This window comes from Heterocephalus glaber, unplaced genomic scaffold (assembly GCF_053883595.1).
Source record: "Heterocephalus glaber isolate CG9 unplaced genomic scaffold, H.glaber_assembly_v1.0 deba00000122, whole genome shotgun sequence".
In the NCBI taxonomy this organism is placed as follows: domain Eukaryota; kingdom Metazoa; phylum Chordata; class Mammalia; order Rodentia; family Bathyergidae; genus Heterocephalus; species Heterocephalus glaber.
Genome location: NW_028258138.1, coordinates 88,861,825 through 88,878,609, shown reverse-complemented (window position 1 = coordinate 88,878,609; position 16,785 = coordinate 88,861,825). Strand labels below are relative to the sequence as shown.

The window sequence follows — 16,785 nt, the reverse complement described above, 5'->3', positions numbered from 1 at the left end:
AAGACCCAAGCCCCATGGCATACTGTCACAAAACAAATCTCAGTGCAGCTCTGTGAGATTTGCAGAGTTTTACTAAACAGGCTATCTTGGTGGCTTAAGGATTGAATATCAATATTCAGGTTCATTGTATTAATCACTTTCCTGTCACTGATACCGAACACCTACAATTTAAGGAGGAGAGGTTTATTTTGGTTCATGGTTTCGGTGTGTTCAGTCCCTGGTCTGCTGGCTCCAAGGCAGATACAGCATGATGGAAGGGCCTGGCAGAGGACAGCTTTTCATGCCATGGTAGCTGGGAAGCAGAGAGAGAAGAGAGGAGCTGGGGCAAGAATATACCCTCCCAGGTCACAGCCCCAGTGACCCACCACTTCCAACTGGACCCCACCTCCAAATAGCAGTCAGATCTGCACTCATCACAGATGGATCTACTGATGAGTGCAGTGCCTCCATGATCCACTTCCTTCAAGGCTCTGCCTCTGAACACAGGGTTTGGGGGAACATTTTTTATCTAAACCCTAACGCTGAACTCTGAACAAAAGACCACACTGAAATCAGAGCCCTGCTTGGTCCAGTGTTGCATGGAAGACACCTTCCTGGGGTACATGGGAACAGAAGGAATCAGTCAGACCCATAGCAGCTTGTGTGGTCCCCAAGGTCAGCCAGATCCTAGTGAGCAGTGTCCCCAGGGTGAGGGCTCCGAGCCTGCTGCAGGCCCACAAAATGCACACATACACTCAATTATGGAGGGTGTAGAGATGTCCCCAACCTGCAAGTCCTGTCCTCTCAGGGCGCAGTCGCATCTCAATCACAACACAGAATTCTCCTCCACCTCTGTGTCGTGCAGACTGGCGCTGGTGAGGCTGATTCCTGCAGGGAGCTGAGAAGCCCCACACTCTCATCAGGGAAGTGCTGTGGGCCAGCAACCTGGAGGAGTCTTAATAATCCCCGGCATCCCACTGAAATGTGCCTGTCCCCACGCATGCCAGGGTACAGCTGTCCCCTGGGACGGCTGTCACCACCAATGGGCCACCACCCTTCCCCTGCAGAAAGAGCCTTTCATCTGTAACCCGTGTCCCCTCTTCCCCCAGGCTTACAACTTCTACAGCTTTGAACCCCCAAAGTTCTCATAAATATACTCAGCTCCAGATGACCAGGCCTTTCTCTCTCTCTCAAAATCTCTTTCTGATCTATTTAAAAGTGTATACTTTTAAAGTCCTGCCTAATAAATCCCTTTATGCCTCTTAAAAATAAGCAATCCTCAGCACTGTAGAGAAGCTGTGACCAAAGACACCACTGAAAGAAGGACTCGGACTGGGCCCCGGCCCAGCCCAGGAGCCAGGGTGAGGGAAGGGCCCCGAGTCCTTACAGAGAGCAGCTGAGTCAGGCCGAGGCTCCAGACACCCAGCCGCCGGCCACACAGCCCCCAGAGGTCAGGTGCACTCGACACCATTGCAGAGGAGCTCAGCGCCGCCTGAGTCCACCGCGGCCGGCCGCTCTGGAGCTGGGCCCTCTGGCTCTGATCTTCTGGGCCACCAGGAACCAAGCTGACAGGAACACAGATGTCTGCCCACCGGGCCATGGGAACGAGCCGAGCATCCCACAGCCTGAGCCCCACGCAGACTCCAGGGCCCTGTTGTGGAAAGAGAAAGGCCTGGAAGAAGAAACGAAGCAGTTCTCCCTCCCAGCCGAGCAGCCATGGTCCTCAGAAGCGTCCCGGGCAAAGGGAAGCCCAGGTGAGGGACACAGCGGTGGACGGGCCAGGGCCCAGGGGTGCTGGAGGGCAGGACTGCTGTCTCCGAAGCCCCACTTCTATTAACATGAGACCATAGGCCTCCTATAGACGGCCTTACACAACTGTGTGTGTGTACATATGCACGCACGCACACCTCCAGCCCTAGGAAGGGAAATTCTATCTCTTGCTCATAACCAAATTACCCTGTTTTCTGACCTTAAAAAAGAACAGCAGGTTTCCTTAGACGATTTCAAACCTTATTAGCCACAGTGGGGAGTGACGCTGTAATGGGCCGTGAGGCGCAGCCTGGGTGTCTGTCTGCGAGTGGCCGCTCTGCTTAGCAACACCGCCGCAGCCGGCCGCTTTAATTTCCTCGCCAGCCTGATAAGGAGCTGCAAATGCAATTTGAGAGGCTGCAAGCTGGGCGAACTCGCTGGGCTTTTAGATGAGTCACTGGGCATCCGGGCCCCTGTGCTGAGCTGTTTGGAAGGAGAGAAATGAACTCTGATTTGTGGGCCGATAGTGCGGGGCCGATGCAATTTTCTCAGGGTCTGGGAGCCGCAGTCCCTTCCCTCCCGCTCTCTGCTTTGGTGTCACCCTTCAGGAAGGGAGGCTTTGCTCTCCTCTCAGCCCCCACTCGCTCCACCCCTGGCTTGCTGAATTCTTCCTGTAGGCTTGCAACCAAGCAGGTCTAGGCAGACAGGTAACAACGACGGAGCAACAGCAACTAATGTTTTCAAGCACTTAGTAAACCTACTCTGGTCTTTTACATAAACATCTCTGTTAAACTGGGCCTAGTGGTGCACGCCTGTAATCCCAGCACTTGGGAGGCTGAGGCAGGAGGATCACCATGAGTTGGAGGCCAGCCTGGGCTACATACACAGTGAGACCCTGTCTCAAAAAACAAAACAATTTGTTTTAGTTGTTAAATAAACTGTTAATTTTTCTAGCAAAAGAAAAGACAGTACTATTTCCCCAATATTCAAATGAGCCCACCAAGGCACGGAGGGTGGCAGCCTGGTGAAGGCCAGGGACATGACTGCCCCAAGCAGACCTCACCCCACCAAGGGGCCTCGGTGCTATCTCTCAGCCAGCACTGGCCTATCTTTCACTTTTCTAAAAGCAGCAGGAAATCCAGATTTTCACATAAAAGCCCCTGAGTTTAAACATCAGCAATAACCCAGGCTGAAGACTGTCCCAAGAACCCAGCATGTCTGGCGGCCACATCCAGCCAGGGCCACAGGTTTGCAGTCCCCTCCTCCTCAGAGGTCCGAGTCCTGAACACCCCAGGCCTCCAGGACCCGGGTCGCCTCCGTCCTGCCCTCGGACCCTTGGTCCTCCTGGCTGTGCTCAAGGCCTCTCAGACCGCACACTCCCTGCTGCCCTGGAAACGCCCCCCCCCCCGACCAGGGTCACCATGGCTCTTGCCCTCTCCTTGCTCTGCTTGGTCTCTGCCACCCTAGACTGCCACCTGGACCTCCGTGCACTGAGCAACCTTGCTCACTCCCCTTGTGCAGCTCTGGATGCCAAGTCCCAGTCTGCTTGCAGGAGACGAGATGTCCCCATCCACCAGGCACCCAGGAAGAGAAGAGGTGACCTCTCCTTCCACCTTTCCTGTAGTCAGACCCTCAGTGACTGGATGATGCTCAGCTACTCAAGGAGGAGACCTACTCTCCCAGTTCTCTGGCTCCCATGAGGGTCCCCACAGACACAGCCAAAAATAAGGAGCAACACAGGCCCCCCGGACCCCCAGTCTGACACGCAAAGTTGACCATCATGCATATGATACAAACATCCACAGAGTCCATAAGAAAGCAGCAAGAGACCACAAGGCAAAAGAAATAAAAGACTAACAGGAGTATTCTGAGGGAGATTTATGGCAATGTGTCTTTTACTGTGATCATTATATTTACCGTAGTTTTCAGTGGTACCATGTGTGTGTTTAGATGCATCCCTCTCTGAGGACAGGGTGGTGTCACATTTCCTTATACCCCAACATACAACACAGTTTCGCCTAAGGGAACAAAGCCTTAACAAAGCCACTTAAGGGAAGCTCTGCGTCCTCCCAGCGATGGGAACTTTGGTGACAGGGAGGAGCTAAGGGGCAGCCCCTGGGCAGGCCCCCCAGGCACACAGGACTCACCTGTTCTGCACACCTGTGAGTGGGGCTAGCGCCTGACGTCCGTCTCTAAGCCTCCTTTGTCTAACTCCTCAGTGGGGAGCTGGACAGTAATGACACAAACCACGGGACCTGCACGGTCTGAAACATTCCCTACCCGGCCCTTTCCAGAAAAATTTTGTGAGGCTCTGACCTAGAGCACCCAAGTCCTGTGAGTCAGAGAAGTAAAGACACAAAAATTCAGATCAGAGAAGGTTAGATGACCGCAATGTTTCCTTTACTTCATCCAAGAGTTGACAAACTTCAATGTTATCCTTTCCCCCGCAAACACCACGTAATTTGTAACACTGAACAATACTTCAGGTAATCATACAGATGCTACCTTTAGCTTTATTTGTTTAGCTCCACAGGTGTAAAGATATACATATTTCTCACTTTTAACAAAGTAAATTAGGCACCTAATTTTTTAAAAAAATCATATTTGGCAGACAGAGAGCTTAGAATGTAAGCAAGGGTCCTTTGTCTTCTCCCATCTCCTTGGTGAAAGAGATGACCATTTATAAGTTTTTCAGCCAATTCTTCTGGTGGTTAATTAACTACAAATTGTGCTTGAATTGCTCTTTCTTGATTGAGCGGTGTAGATGTTGTCTAACCACACTCGGGGTTGACTCCTATCCTCCTTTGTCCCAGAGCAGAGGTTATCTCACCGTTTTTAGTTAGCTCTCCAGTCGGTGTTTACAGTACAATGGGGTAAGTTTTCCTCACCAGGTACAAGCAGCAGCCAGAGGTTATCTCTGCTCTTTTCCACACATTTCAAGGCTGAACTCTGTGTGCCCAAGTGAGCTGTTCTAGGTCTCACTAATGATCTTCCCAGAGCTCAGCACATGGGAAATTGCTGGAGAGATGACCCATCTGGACAGCGAGCAGCACAGATGTCGCTTTAGACGAGCTCACTGTGCTCAGGTCACAGGGATGGTCCCAAACCTTCCCTTCCAAGTCTCCAGAGGCAGAGCTGGAGCCCCTGGCTTCCAATCCTGAGCAGAATAAGAAGGAAAGGGGGAGGCAGACAGTCTCACTAATTGTCAAAGGACAAATTCCCCCAAACCTGCCAAGCAAAAGCAGCATGGCCAGCCGTGCTGCATCCTCCAGTCCGGCAGATGAGATGCTGGTGAACCCTGTGAAGGATTCACAACCAGACCCAACCAGTGCTTCCACTCAGCCTCAGAACTTTGCTCAGTGGGAGCCCAAGAAATAAAAGTGGACAGTGGATGGCATGGCTTGTGTCTAGATGTCCCCAAAGCCTCATGCAGTCATAGGAGGCTTTTTCAGAGGTGGCAGAATCTAGAGTGTGTGATGCTGGGATTCAGGGCATGTGGTTACTGAATCAGTCCACTGATTGGTTTGGCACCAGCCTAATCCTAGTAGTCTGGATAAGATAAAAGGGAGAGAAAGATGAGGTTCCCTTGTTGCTTTGCTACTTCAGTCCACCATGAACTGTTGCCCCTCTGCCATGTGCCACCCTGCCTTGGAGCCAGCCAATTATGGACTAAAGCCTCCTCAAAGTGTGAGCTAAATAACCCTTTCCTCCTTTAACTTTGGGTGTTGGGTATTTTGTCTCAGCAACAAGAAAAGTAACAAAGACAGTGGATCAGAATCCAATCCATTTCTAAGTGAAGACCCTAAAATGCACAGTGAAACACCCTGCTGACAATTGTGCAGGCTTTGTGTTTACAGCTGACTTGGAAACTAGAGCTTTCTTATTACAAACAAGGCCACAGTGAAAACCTCCCTCACAGATGTCACTTTCACACATGCAACCACATCGGGAGGGTACATTACCCAAAGCAGACCCACTGGGGCAAAGGATAAGAATTAATCATTGCTATTTGTGTTGTTGTAAGTGGTACACACACATACACACACAAACACAAACACACCACATATATATACATACACACTTTTAAAAAATCTAATCTTTGTATTCTATTATCATTTCTAGATGCAGAATGTGCACAGCTACATGGCTAAATTAAATTCTATCTTTTATGCGTGACGTGTGTTAATTCTTCCAGGCTCAGTGGGATCGATTTGGCCTAAATTCACGTCTGAACCAAGCACCGCCCCATGCTGTGTCTGCCTGGAGTCCCTACCTTCTAAGCCCCTATCATCTACACTCTGGCTCACACTCTTGTTTACAACCCTCCTCCCAAGTGCATCCTGGCATTCACACCTTGAGCCCAACTTCAGTGATGCTCTACTTTCAGCAGAACTGACGGTGATCACAAAGGCAGAACCACACTGATTTCACTACTGACCAGTCCGAATTCCAGAGCCTGGGTTCAGTGCCACACACCTGTAATCCCAGCTACTCAGGAGGCCGAAGCAGGAGGATCAAATTTTGAAGCTACTAGTTTAGTGAGATCTTGCCTCAAAATATGAAGGGCTAGGGTGTAGCTCAGTGATACAGTGCTTGCCTAGCATGCATGAAGCCCTCAGTTCAATCCCATTGCCACACACAAAAAACAACAGCAGCCTGCTTTTGTGGCGGCATTGCTTGGATTACCCTGACCAGGACAAGCAGAATGTGCTGGGGAGAGGCTGACCAGGCCCCTTCTCCTAGAGGTGACTTTGAAGAAAATAAAATTATTTTCCATTAAGCTGTATTTAGAAAAATGGTAATACCCTTTTAGATTAAAAAAAAAAACTCTTTTAAAAATGATTTTTAATAAAAGCCTGAAAACCCTATTGAGAAAGTACTATTGGACTGAGGGTGTAACTCAGTGGTAGAGCACATGCTTAGCATGTTTGAGGTCTTGGGTTCATCCCCAGCATCAAAAAAAATGAAAAGCTGTATATGCATCACCTCAGCCCCTTAAGCAGTGTGTCCAAAGCTCTTTGAAAGCTAGAAGTTGGATCGCCATTTCATCTGGCGGCTTCCTTGATTGGATTTTCCCTGAAAACAATATGTCCAGGTATTGGACAAGCTGAGAAAGGAAAGAAATGTCTGCCCCATTTCCAGTAGGAGAGCATTTGTAACACACTTGAGGCCAACCTGGCTAGTGAATGTAGTAAAGGGCTCTACCATAAATCTAGATGGCAAAAGTATTATCCACCTAGTAATACACTGCATTTGTAACATGAAAGTGCTACTCCAAGGGTGGTGTCAATTAGCAATAGCTTGCCAAGAAGGAAATGTGAAATTCTGTGAGAGTCCGTAAAACATGAAGAGGCTGAGGCAGGGCAGCGCTGGTGTAATAAGACAGTGGAGTGGATCCTGCTCAGTTGGAACTGCTTGGAGCCCTGACTGTTACTGAAGATGCACAAATCTACACAGCAATCTTTCAGAACTTATTACACACGCAAGCAGCACCAGTTAAACTGGGCAAATCTGAACACTGGTATAGCATGTCTGTGTCAATATCCGGGTGGTGACAAATTTGCTAAAATTTAGCCAGGGGAACCTGACAAAGTACACGCGTGTAGTCTTCCTTCCAGCTTACATAAAGCTACAATTATCTCAACAATACTTTCAGCATCAAGATGAGGGTCTGCAAAGATAGTTGAGGTGCAAAGCTCCCCCCATGGAATAGAGATTAATTTGTGTGCTATAAAACTCTTAGCAATGGCTGGGGATTTAGCTCAGTGGTTCCGCCGCCTGCTTCATAAGCGCAAGGACTGGAGTTCGATCCCCGCCACCAAAAAACAAACAAAAAAACCTCTTTAGCGATAAGGCAGTTAGGCTATAAGAGGACATCTACATCTTGCAAGGCTCAGGGGAGGGAAATAACTGATCTGAAGCCACCAATCCTTCCAACCTAGGGAAAAGGAAGAAACCAAGGAGTGACTTTATTTGTTCCAAGAACTCTATGCCTAGAATCTTGTTCTTAGGAAATAGAGATGGCCCTGTACCATTATTTATCATAAATTGAAAAGCCAGCCCATCATTATGAAAATAATCAGTGTGAATGATACACCATGGAATGCCAAGAGCTGATTTCAACACTGCAAGATGGAATGAGACTCCAGGGTCAGGCACTAAGGTAGGATCGGGAAAGACGTGGACTTCATACTTTGGGTTCAAAGTATTGATGGAGAGTTACACCAGAGAATGGGAGAGGCTGGAAGAGTGAACCCCGAAGTGTTACGAAGGAGCTTGAGAAAGAAATTTGAAACAATCTGGGAAAAGGTCAATGCAAAATACAGATATGATGTCAAGTGATCACTGAATTTCGGTGGATATGACAATGTGCTGGGTTTTTTTTTAATTTTCCCCTTAATTAGTGCTGAATACATACAGATAAAATTGCGTCTGGATGGATTTGCTCTGAATACTAACATATGTCTATATTACTTACACAATTTTAAAAGAAAACAAATATTAACAGTAGTTCTTTCTGAATTGTGCAATTTGAAAACTAGTCTTCTCCTTCATTCCTTGCTATGTTTTCTAAGTTTTCTAAGATGGAAAACTATAAAAGTCAGGTCGGGAGGTAGGGTATGTTTAGAAAAATCAGACCAGAGAATAAATTATGTATACACAGGTAATTGCGGCACTGACACTATTGGCCCGGAGAGAGTCCCTTCAAAGGGGACTTTACCTTTGGACTCATGAACTGCGTGAACGTGGTGCCCTTACTCATGGGGGCTGGGACTGATGGCTCAGTGTCACCCACACGTCTGTTCTCCTGCCCAAATTGCTAGAATAGGGCCAGTGGCTTGCTGGTCTCGATAGCTAAATCTTCCACTCATAGTTCTCAGCTTAAAGAACACAGCATAATAACCAAAGGGGATTTTTTCTTTTTTTTTTTTTTTTTTGGTTTTTTGAGACAGCATCTTGCCATGGTTGGCCTCAAACTTGTTGAGGTCCTCCTGCCTCAGCCTTCCAGGTGCTGGAATTATAGGCGTGCAACACCACGCCTGGCTACCAAGAACGAAGTTTTAAAAAGTACTGAATGGGTCTCCAGAGGGGGCAGGCACACGTATTGTCTAAAAGTTTCCTAGGAGAGAGCGGGTGGGGCCCAGACACACAGAATATATGGTTCCATGTTTTTGGAAGGATGCAAAAAAATGGCATCACAGTGGCTTTGGAACAAGGAACTGGACATTGGAACAGAGAAGGAGACCTTTCACCTCTCACCGTATATTCTTTCAATCCTTTGAAAATCCTACACATGTACACCTCAAGCAATCAAATAAACCGAAAAAACCTCCCCGGAGGCTCCGCTTTCGGGGCTCAGCCACCCAGACCCACTTTTCTTGGCTGAGGTGAGCACAGTTCTGCAAGGTGGACACTTTTTTTTTTCTTTTTGCAGATGTTTTCGCTAATAAAAATTTTCAGAGAAAGAACTTCAAAAGAACTGGACATAAACCCCGTGGTTCTTAACATTCTGCCAGTCACAGAATCCCCTCCTCGCGTTAGGCTCGGCGTCTCGCGTCAGGACCGTCCTTGATTCAGGGTTTTCATTTGGTGTCTCGGATGAGAGCAGTTGCCTGGCTCACTCAGAAGTAGAGGAAACTTGTCTTCCATGTCCTTCTGTCCCGTTTCAATTTGCACTAAGCACTAAAATCGTGAGCATTCATGTGTGACCAGACAGAACCCCAACATGACAACACATGCCTGTCAAAGTCACCCCGAGTCACACCTTCGAGCTTGAATGACCAAGCTGGCTGCACACACCTTGAAAAGCGTGGGGTGCAGAGAGGCAAGGGTCACCGGAAAAGGCTCACCAGCTCCACGGTGAGCAGGGGGACCCAACCTGCTGGGTCCATTGGTCAACAGCAAGATCGGGATGCTGGGTCCTGCACCTAGTGGCAGGCAACACAAGTGACTGTCTCCGCCGACCCCAACACACTCAGAAAACAGAAATGTTTTTTTCTTATAACAATTCTTCCAGATTGGGTGTTGGGTAATGCACACGCGCGCGCGCGCGCACACACACACACACACACACACACACTCTCTCTCTCTTAAATCTTCCATCCTCCAAAACATCCAAATGCAAGAAACATAAATTATCTGTCCTTAAGACTCAAGGTTACACAAATTAGGAACATAGCACAACTAGGACAAGTAGGATTTAAAATGTATCTTGCCCTTATTTTGTAAAATAGGTATGAAGGAGTAATTAAAATGAATTTTTGAAATTTGGGTCTTTGACAAGTTGATGATTATTGCATTTTGGAGTTGCAACAACATTAAAACAATTTCAATGGTTAAAAAAAAAAAAGACTTAGGTTTCATACTGATTTTATTTATTTATTTTTTTTAAGAATTCATTGTTGGAGCCAGGGATTTAGCTCAGTGGTTCTGGCACCTGCCTCACAAGCGCAAGGTCCTGAGTTCAATCCCCAGTACCAAAAAAAACCAAACAATTCATTGTTGCCTGGTTCACACATCCGGTACACAGAACCCTTTTTATTTTTTTAAATTTTTTTAGCTCTTAGCATACAAAGATTCTGCAGAAATAGTTAAGCACCAACACAGAAGTCTCTCCTCCTACCCCTGCAGTAAGTGATTTTGACAACTGCCAGGCAGAGGCGGTCAGATGAATCTGGAGGGGGTTCAAATTCACAGGCTCCCCACTCCCAGGCCAATGGCCATTCAGAAACACCCAGAACTGAGGTTCTGAGTGAGCAATTTTGCTCTGAGGTTCGTTGTCTTTGCTTGGTTAAGGCACTTCTCAAATGACCAATATGAAATTAATCAGGGGTCTCTGCTACTCCGAATGGTTTTACACTGATTTTTATTTACCTTTTTTTCTATTAAGTTTGTCCCTGAGTTTTAGAAGTAAAATGATCCTGCAAAGGAAAAACATCTCCATAAAGAAATTTACCAGTCAAGATAGAATGTGACTATAAAAATTTGTAGCACCACACATACAATGGGAAACTACATGGAGGCAAATAAGGGGAAGCTGGGTGTGGTGACACATACCTGTCAACTCAGCACTCAGGAGGCGAGGCAGGAGGATTGCCATGAGTTTGAGGCCCACCTGGGCTACACAGTGGAGTTCAAGGCCAGGCTGAACTGCATAGCAAGGCCCTGTCTTAAAAAAAGGAGGAGTCTCATCTGTCTACTTGTTCAGCACATTTTCAGATGTGAGAAGAGCCAGGAAAAAGAGGAAGAAACCCACATCCTAAAGTCGGGAGAAAATCAGCAGCCCCGGGAAGTTCAACGCAGCCTTCTCGCCTCACCCACAGTCCAGCCACGTTCCTCTGGGCAGCATGGTCAGCTCCAGAGCTAAAGGATTTCGGAAAAGGTCAGCATTGTGGACTCGGCTCGAAACAAACAGCACGATGTAGACATACGCGGGGAGGCAGCCAGATGCCCCGGACAGCACGCGGCAGATGTGCGGAGCAGCACCGGAAGTGGGCAGAGCTGCATAGAAGACCCTGTCACTTCCCGGGGAAACACAAGTGCTCCTCTGGGCCGATCTGAATCTCGCGGTTCCCCAGGGACAGGCTCCCAAAGTGACCGGAACCTTGTGGTAGCCATGGCTTCCGGTTGCCATAAGCCTTCCTTCCACCGAAACCGAAACCCAGGCAGCCAGCACACTCCACGCGGAAGCCAAAACAGCCATGTGGTAGACGGTGTAAACCAGCCGGGGGGTGCCGAGCTTCCCCCAAAGCAGAAGCCCAGATACAGTTGGGTACAGAGGGACCTTAGTCCCCGTCGTTAATTGGTTCTGGCAGGTGCTCCTGGTACCAAAAATGATGAACTGGACAAACTGGGCCAGAAAGGGTAGCGGGTCACAAGGCAATTGACAATGACAAAATCTGGCTTGTGCATCAAGCACCAAAGACAAGTACCAGGGTGAAATGTATGCATCAAAATTCACGGAGTATCAGATTCAATGAGTTGCAAAGCAGTCAAGTACCAAGGTATGGCTGTAAATCGTAAGAAGACGATGGGAGGGAGAGCCGAAAAGAATCTCTAAGATTCTTAAGAGATTTAAGAAACAGGTTAGCAGCACAATTCTAACAGTTAAATCTTGGAAGCAGCCTGCATACCCATCTACAGAGGAATGCATGAAGAAAATGTGGTATTTATATCCAATGCAGTACTACTCTTCCATAAAGGATAAATTTGTAGGAAAATGGATGCACCTTGAACCACATTCAGTGAAATAAATCAGACACAAGAGCTTAAATATCACATGGTTTCTCTTATATGAGAAACCCAAAGTATAAATAGAAAAATAAAGGATAGGTAATAGCAGCAGGGAGATAGATCTTTCTCAAATGGGAACAGGATCAAGAGATAGAAGGAGAAGGGAGAGAGGGAAAAGAGATGAAGAAGGAAGTGAGATGTGCTATGTACATGCACCAACTCCACACAAGGAATGTAAACATTACACACTGTAAACACGTACTAATAAGAAATAAATTGGGCTGGGGATTTAGCTCAGTGGTTTCACCGCCTGCTACGCAAGCACAAAGACCCGAGTTTGATCCCCAGTACCAAAAAAAAATTAATTAAGAAGCAGGTTAACCAATGACAAATGTATGAATCTCATTTGTTCCTTGACAAATAAACTACTAAAAATGTATGAGCCATAATAGGAGAAAATTGAACACTGACTGGATATTTGATATTAAAGAACTAGTTTTTATATGGTAACACATGGCATTTGTTATGTGATCCTTTTTCATGATTCCACTCCATTGAGATATTACATTTATGAATGAAATGATGCCAGGGAATTGCTTTGCAGGAATCTCGGAGGAATGGGGATCTAGAAGAAACTAGACGGCCACGAGTTGAAACTGCCTGAAGCTGATTTGTATCTGGGGTTTGTGTGCTGCTGTACATTTCATTCTGCATGACAGAAATTGAAAATAAAGAAGCAAGTGTCTCCAGAGGGTGAGGGGTCAGTGCCTCGTGTACACCTGATCTTGTCCGCCCAGATGCCCTCTCCTCGCCCCAGCATCCTGGTGCGCCCTGTGCACATGGAAAGCCTTCTTCCATGCAGTTGGCTGATGAGGAGTCTGGGAGCAGACTTGGGAACAGCAACTGGGGTGACCGGGACACCTGTGCGAGGAGGCTTCACGATGTCTCCCAGCTGTGATGAGGTTGTCACCCAGGCTGCAGGAGGGTTCTGCAGGAGCAGGGGCCATGCAGGGGCCGGAACCCAGACCCACAGAAAGCAGAGGAGGCAGGCACTGCCCAGGAGGCTGCCACCACCTCAAGTCAGGACAACAGAGGGATTTGAGGGACACTCGGGTTCCTGATCCTCACACCAGACCTCCCCTCCCCATGACCAGAAAGATGCTGAAGTCAGCTAATACCCAAGCACACATCAAAGAGAGAGGCAGGCAGAGCCTGGGACTGCTTCTGGCTACCACTGAGATGCGCGTTCTAACAGCTTAATGGGTGAGCGAAACCCTTGCCAAAACAGAATTAAAACAGTTGAATTCATCGACGCACAATCGTCATACTTCTGGATGAACAAGAAACGTTCGCAAGAACAAAGTTATAATGCTTTAATAATTTAAATAGAACCAACTTCAGAAACACACAGGCACATACATAAAATTCAAACACACACTATAATTTGCACAGTACATTTAAATCCATCAAATTCTTTAAAATCCCCCAAAATGGACTTGGTGTCAAGGACATGAAGAGGTAATTTTGAAGGGCTACAGACCAGAGTAAAACAGACAAGGCCACTCCTTTGCATTTACTAATGAGACAACAACCCATAGACACATCAGACTTTTGTAAAGAACACCTCTGAGGACTGTCGGGGCAAGGGGTCATTGGAAAGGAACACAAACGTTCTCAAAAAGGATGAATTTATAACTCAAGATGTCTTTGGTCCTCCAAGTCACACTTGTTTGTACTTTAAAATACTAAACATGAGTTGAATGCTTGCAATTCTACCTAGAAGTGGCTAAATACTAAGCCGGCTGTTTATACCAGGTTAGATTTTAAAAGGAACTGAAAACCAGCCACCACTGTACTTTAGAAACTCCATATATAGAAAGGCTAGGGAAGAGATTTTTGTAGTAGAGGTTTTCAAAAACAGAAGCAAACAAAGAAAAAGCCACCTCTGCCATCTGGCTTCACTGTAAGCAGAAGAGCAAATGGGTGGCAGACACAGGAGGGCCAGCAGGAAATCGAGCACTGTGGTGAATTCTGCTTGAAGAGTGGGCTGGCTTTGGAGAGCTCTATCTCAGCCAAATAAGAGGCTTTCTTGGGCTGGGGATGTAGCTCAGTAGCGGCACGCTTGCCTGGCAAGTGCAAGGTCCTGAGTTCAATCCCCAGTACCAAAAAAAAAAAAAGAGGCTGGGGCTGGGGATGTAGCTCAGTGGTTCTGCTGCCTGCCTCGCAAGCACAAGGACCCGAGTTCGATCCCCGGTACCAAAAAAAAAAAAAAGAGGCTTTCTTGGGGAGCAATGATGCTCATGTTTGATAGGGGACTTAGGGGTTGGATGCGGCCCACACTGCCCCAGTGAGGCAACTCTTAGAGAACGAGTAATAAGGCATCAGCTTCCTGGACTAAAGTCCTTGCTCCCCTGAACAGCAGGGCTGAACTCGAGCCTGAGGGCGGGACAGGACAGGTGCAGAGCCCAGGGTGCAGGCAGTCACCAGCATGTGGCTGGGCAGGGGCCAGCACGGGGCCTTGTAAAAAGCTTAGACAAAATAGCTGATAAGATCCAAAGGGAATGTGTGGAGGCCTCTACATGGAACATAGATTAAGAGCCTATGAGACTTCTCGAGAAACTTGGTGGCGACTGCTTCTGCAGGGTCAGTACCAAGCCTCATAGAAGAATGGCTTTGAAGAAAAAAGGCAAAGGTGTCTACACTCCAACTGGTATCATATTCTCATCAAGGCACAGAGAGTTCAGTGTCTAAGTCCCTGTGTGTGTGACAGGAGAATAAACTCGTAAACAACTTCAGGAACTAATTTCCTGCACTTGAATTAAAAAAGAAGAGAGGGTAGAAGTGTGCCTTGTTGGAACTCACAGCAAAATAAACAGATCTCCCACCACCTTCCCTCGGTGACTACATCACACGGGACAGCTCATAAATCTATAACACATGGTGCCCCAGTGGGTTAACAAACACGATCGGAATCCACGCAGCAATCCTGTCTGTGACAGACCATGTCAGCACTTCAGATGTTCCACGCTTCTGTCGGAGGAGGAGGAGGAAAAAGCAGTGTTTTGGCCGCGCTCCTGGATGCTCCGATGCTGCTGGGTCAGATCACGAGAGGATCCCAATGCCATGGCCACACACGGGTCCTCCTCCTTCCAGCACCCTCAGGCATCAGACCAGCAGCGATTTGTGCACACAACCTAACACTATCCACAGTCCACGTTAATACTGCCACTAAAAGGTGGCAAGAAGAAAGTAGAGGGCTCACCTCTTTAGTAATTATTTTTATTTGACCTCCTATAAATAATTTTTAAATACAATTAGTGACAAGTTCACATCTGTAACATCTGGAAATGGAATGTGTACAACGACGACGAAGACACAGTGCCACTGGCAGTGGGACCCACAAGCCGGCCTCCCTCAGCTTTTGATGAGGGTCAGGAACTCTTCTCGAGTCTTCGGGTCCTCCCGGAAGACGCCCAGCATCGTGCTGGTCACGGTTTTGCTGTTCATTTTCTGCACCCCTCGCATGACCATGCACATGTGTCTACAGGAGACAACAAAGATGTAAAGGAAAAGACAGTGCTGGCCGGTTTTTTTTAACAGAACAGACTGAAAAGTCAACCTCGGTTCAGTTACTGTGTCAAAATATCCCTCCTTAGACATTACCTAAAACCTTTTTTGTGGCAGGGTTTGAGATGCGGGCCTTGCTATGTAGTCCAGGCTGGCCTCGAACTCACAGTGATCCTCCCACCTCAGCCTCCCCAGTGCTGAGTTTACAGGCATGCACCACACCAGTGAGTTAAAAAATAAATTTTAAAAGAACTTTAAAAATAATAAATTTTAAAAATAATAAAACACTTTTCTTTTTAAAAAGTATCTTCAGTTGCCCTTTGTACTAATTCTTAGTTTTTACTCTGTTTTTCAAATGTGGAACAAAGATTAGAAACTGATTGGCCCAACAAAAGACTAATAAACAAAAAAAGAGGGGTCGGGGATTTAGCTCAGTGGTTCTGCTGCCTGCCTCGGAAGTGCAAGGTCCAGAGTTCGATTCCCGGTACAAAAGAAGGAGAAGGAGAAGAAGAAGAGACATAAAATGTCACTGGTTACACAAATCCTTACAACGAGGATGCCCTAATCTGTCTAGGATTCATTCCCTCCGCCTCCACTACCCTCGGAGGAAAAACCTCTCTCACACTCCGGTTCCTGGCTCAATGGGGGTCAGCAGTGGCTGGCATGTGGCATCAGCTGTGCCCCGGGATGGCACTGGAGCGGGTCCCGACTTACGTGGCTTCTACCACCACCCCGACTCCTGCGGGCTGCAAGGCTTCGGTGATGGCCACGGCGATCTGCTTGGTGAGGCGCTCCTGAACTGCGGGGTGACGGGCTCAGTTAGGAGTCGGAGGCGACAGTAGGCACGTCGGTGTGTGCGCGCGCGCGTGTGCGTGTGATGTTTAAAGCTTAAAAAGCAGACTGCTGTGACATTGAAGAGCCACAACATGCCAGCTTTCGCCAGTTGCTTTGTCTGCTGGCCAAGCCACCAGGAGCCCCTTCCAAACCCTTCACCTGAAGAGTGGGAAGGATGCAGCCACCTCCCGTGGGGAAGGAATTACATTCCCCGGGTCTGGAGCAACCACAGAGACAGAGTGGAGCGATTACACAATCAGCTCGCAAGAGGGCTAACAAAGGGGCTCATTATTGAGTTGCCAAAAGCTAACGATTTAACGTAAATAATACAGTCCCTTGTACTGACAAAATAACTTGCTTTGAATACATACAAGAGGGTTCGCTGAAGCGTGCACTGGCCTCAAACAGACAAGCCCCACCCCC

General features: G+C 47.5%; 1 protein-coding gene and 1 long non-coding RNA gene across 8 annotated transcripts in view; both read right to left on the bottom strand.

The window, feature by feature from the left end:
- Positions 1-53: 53 nt before the first annotated feature.
- LOC110350157 (uncharacterized) lies at positions 54-15,063 on the bottom strand. Of its 3 annotated transcripts, XR_015439237.1 has the most exons (4): positions 1,949-2,677; positions 1,367-1,630; positions 767-877; positions 54-292 (listed from the first exon to the last, which is right to left on the bottom strand). It is a non-coding gene; the product is annotated as an uncharacterized LOC110350157 (long non-coding RNA). The 3 variants fall into 3 exon arrangements; XR_002396546.2 differs by having other exon boundaries at positions 767-1,630; positions 1,949-15,063; XR_015439236.1 differs by having other exon boundaries at positions 54-1,630; positions 1,949-15,063.
- Positions 15,064-15,224: 161 nt separating this feature from the next.
- Gch1 (GTP cyclohydrolase 1) overlaps positions 15,225-16,785 on the bottom strand; it is a 41,333-nt gene continuing 39,772 nt past the window's right edge. For 2 of the 5 annotated variants that reach the window (XM_004835500.4, XM_004835499.4), the window contains 2 exons: positions 16,243-16,327; positions 15,225-15,502 (listed from right to left, as the gene is read on the bottom strand). In XM_004835500.4, the coding sequence (XP_004835557.1) occupies positions 15,376-15,502; positions 16,243-16,327 (212 nt within the window). In that variant the 3' untranslated portion in view covers positions 15,225-15,375. Of the gene's footprint in view, positions 15,503-16,242; positions 16,328-16,785 lie in introns of those variants that run through there. The other 3 variants (XM_013074646.3, XM_021261925.2, XR_015439231.1) reach the window with 2 other exon arrangements.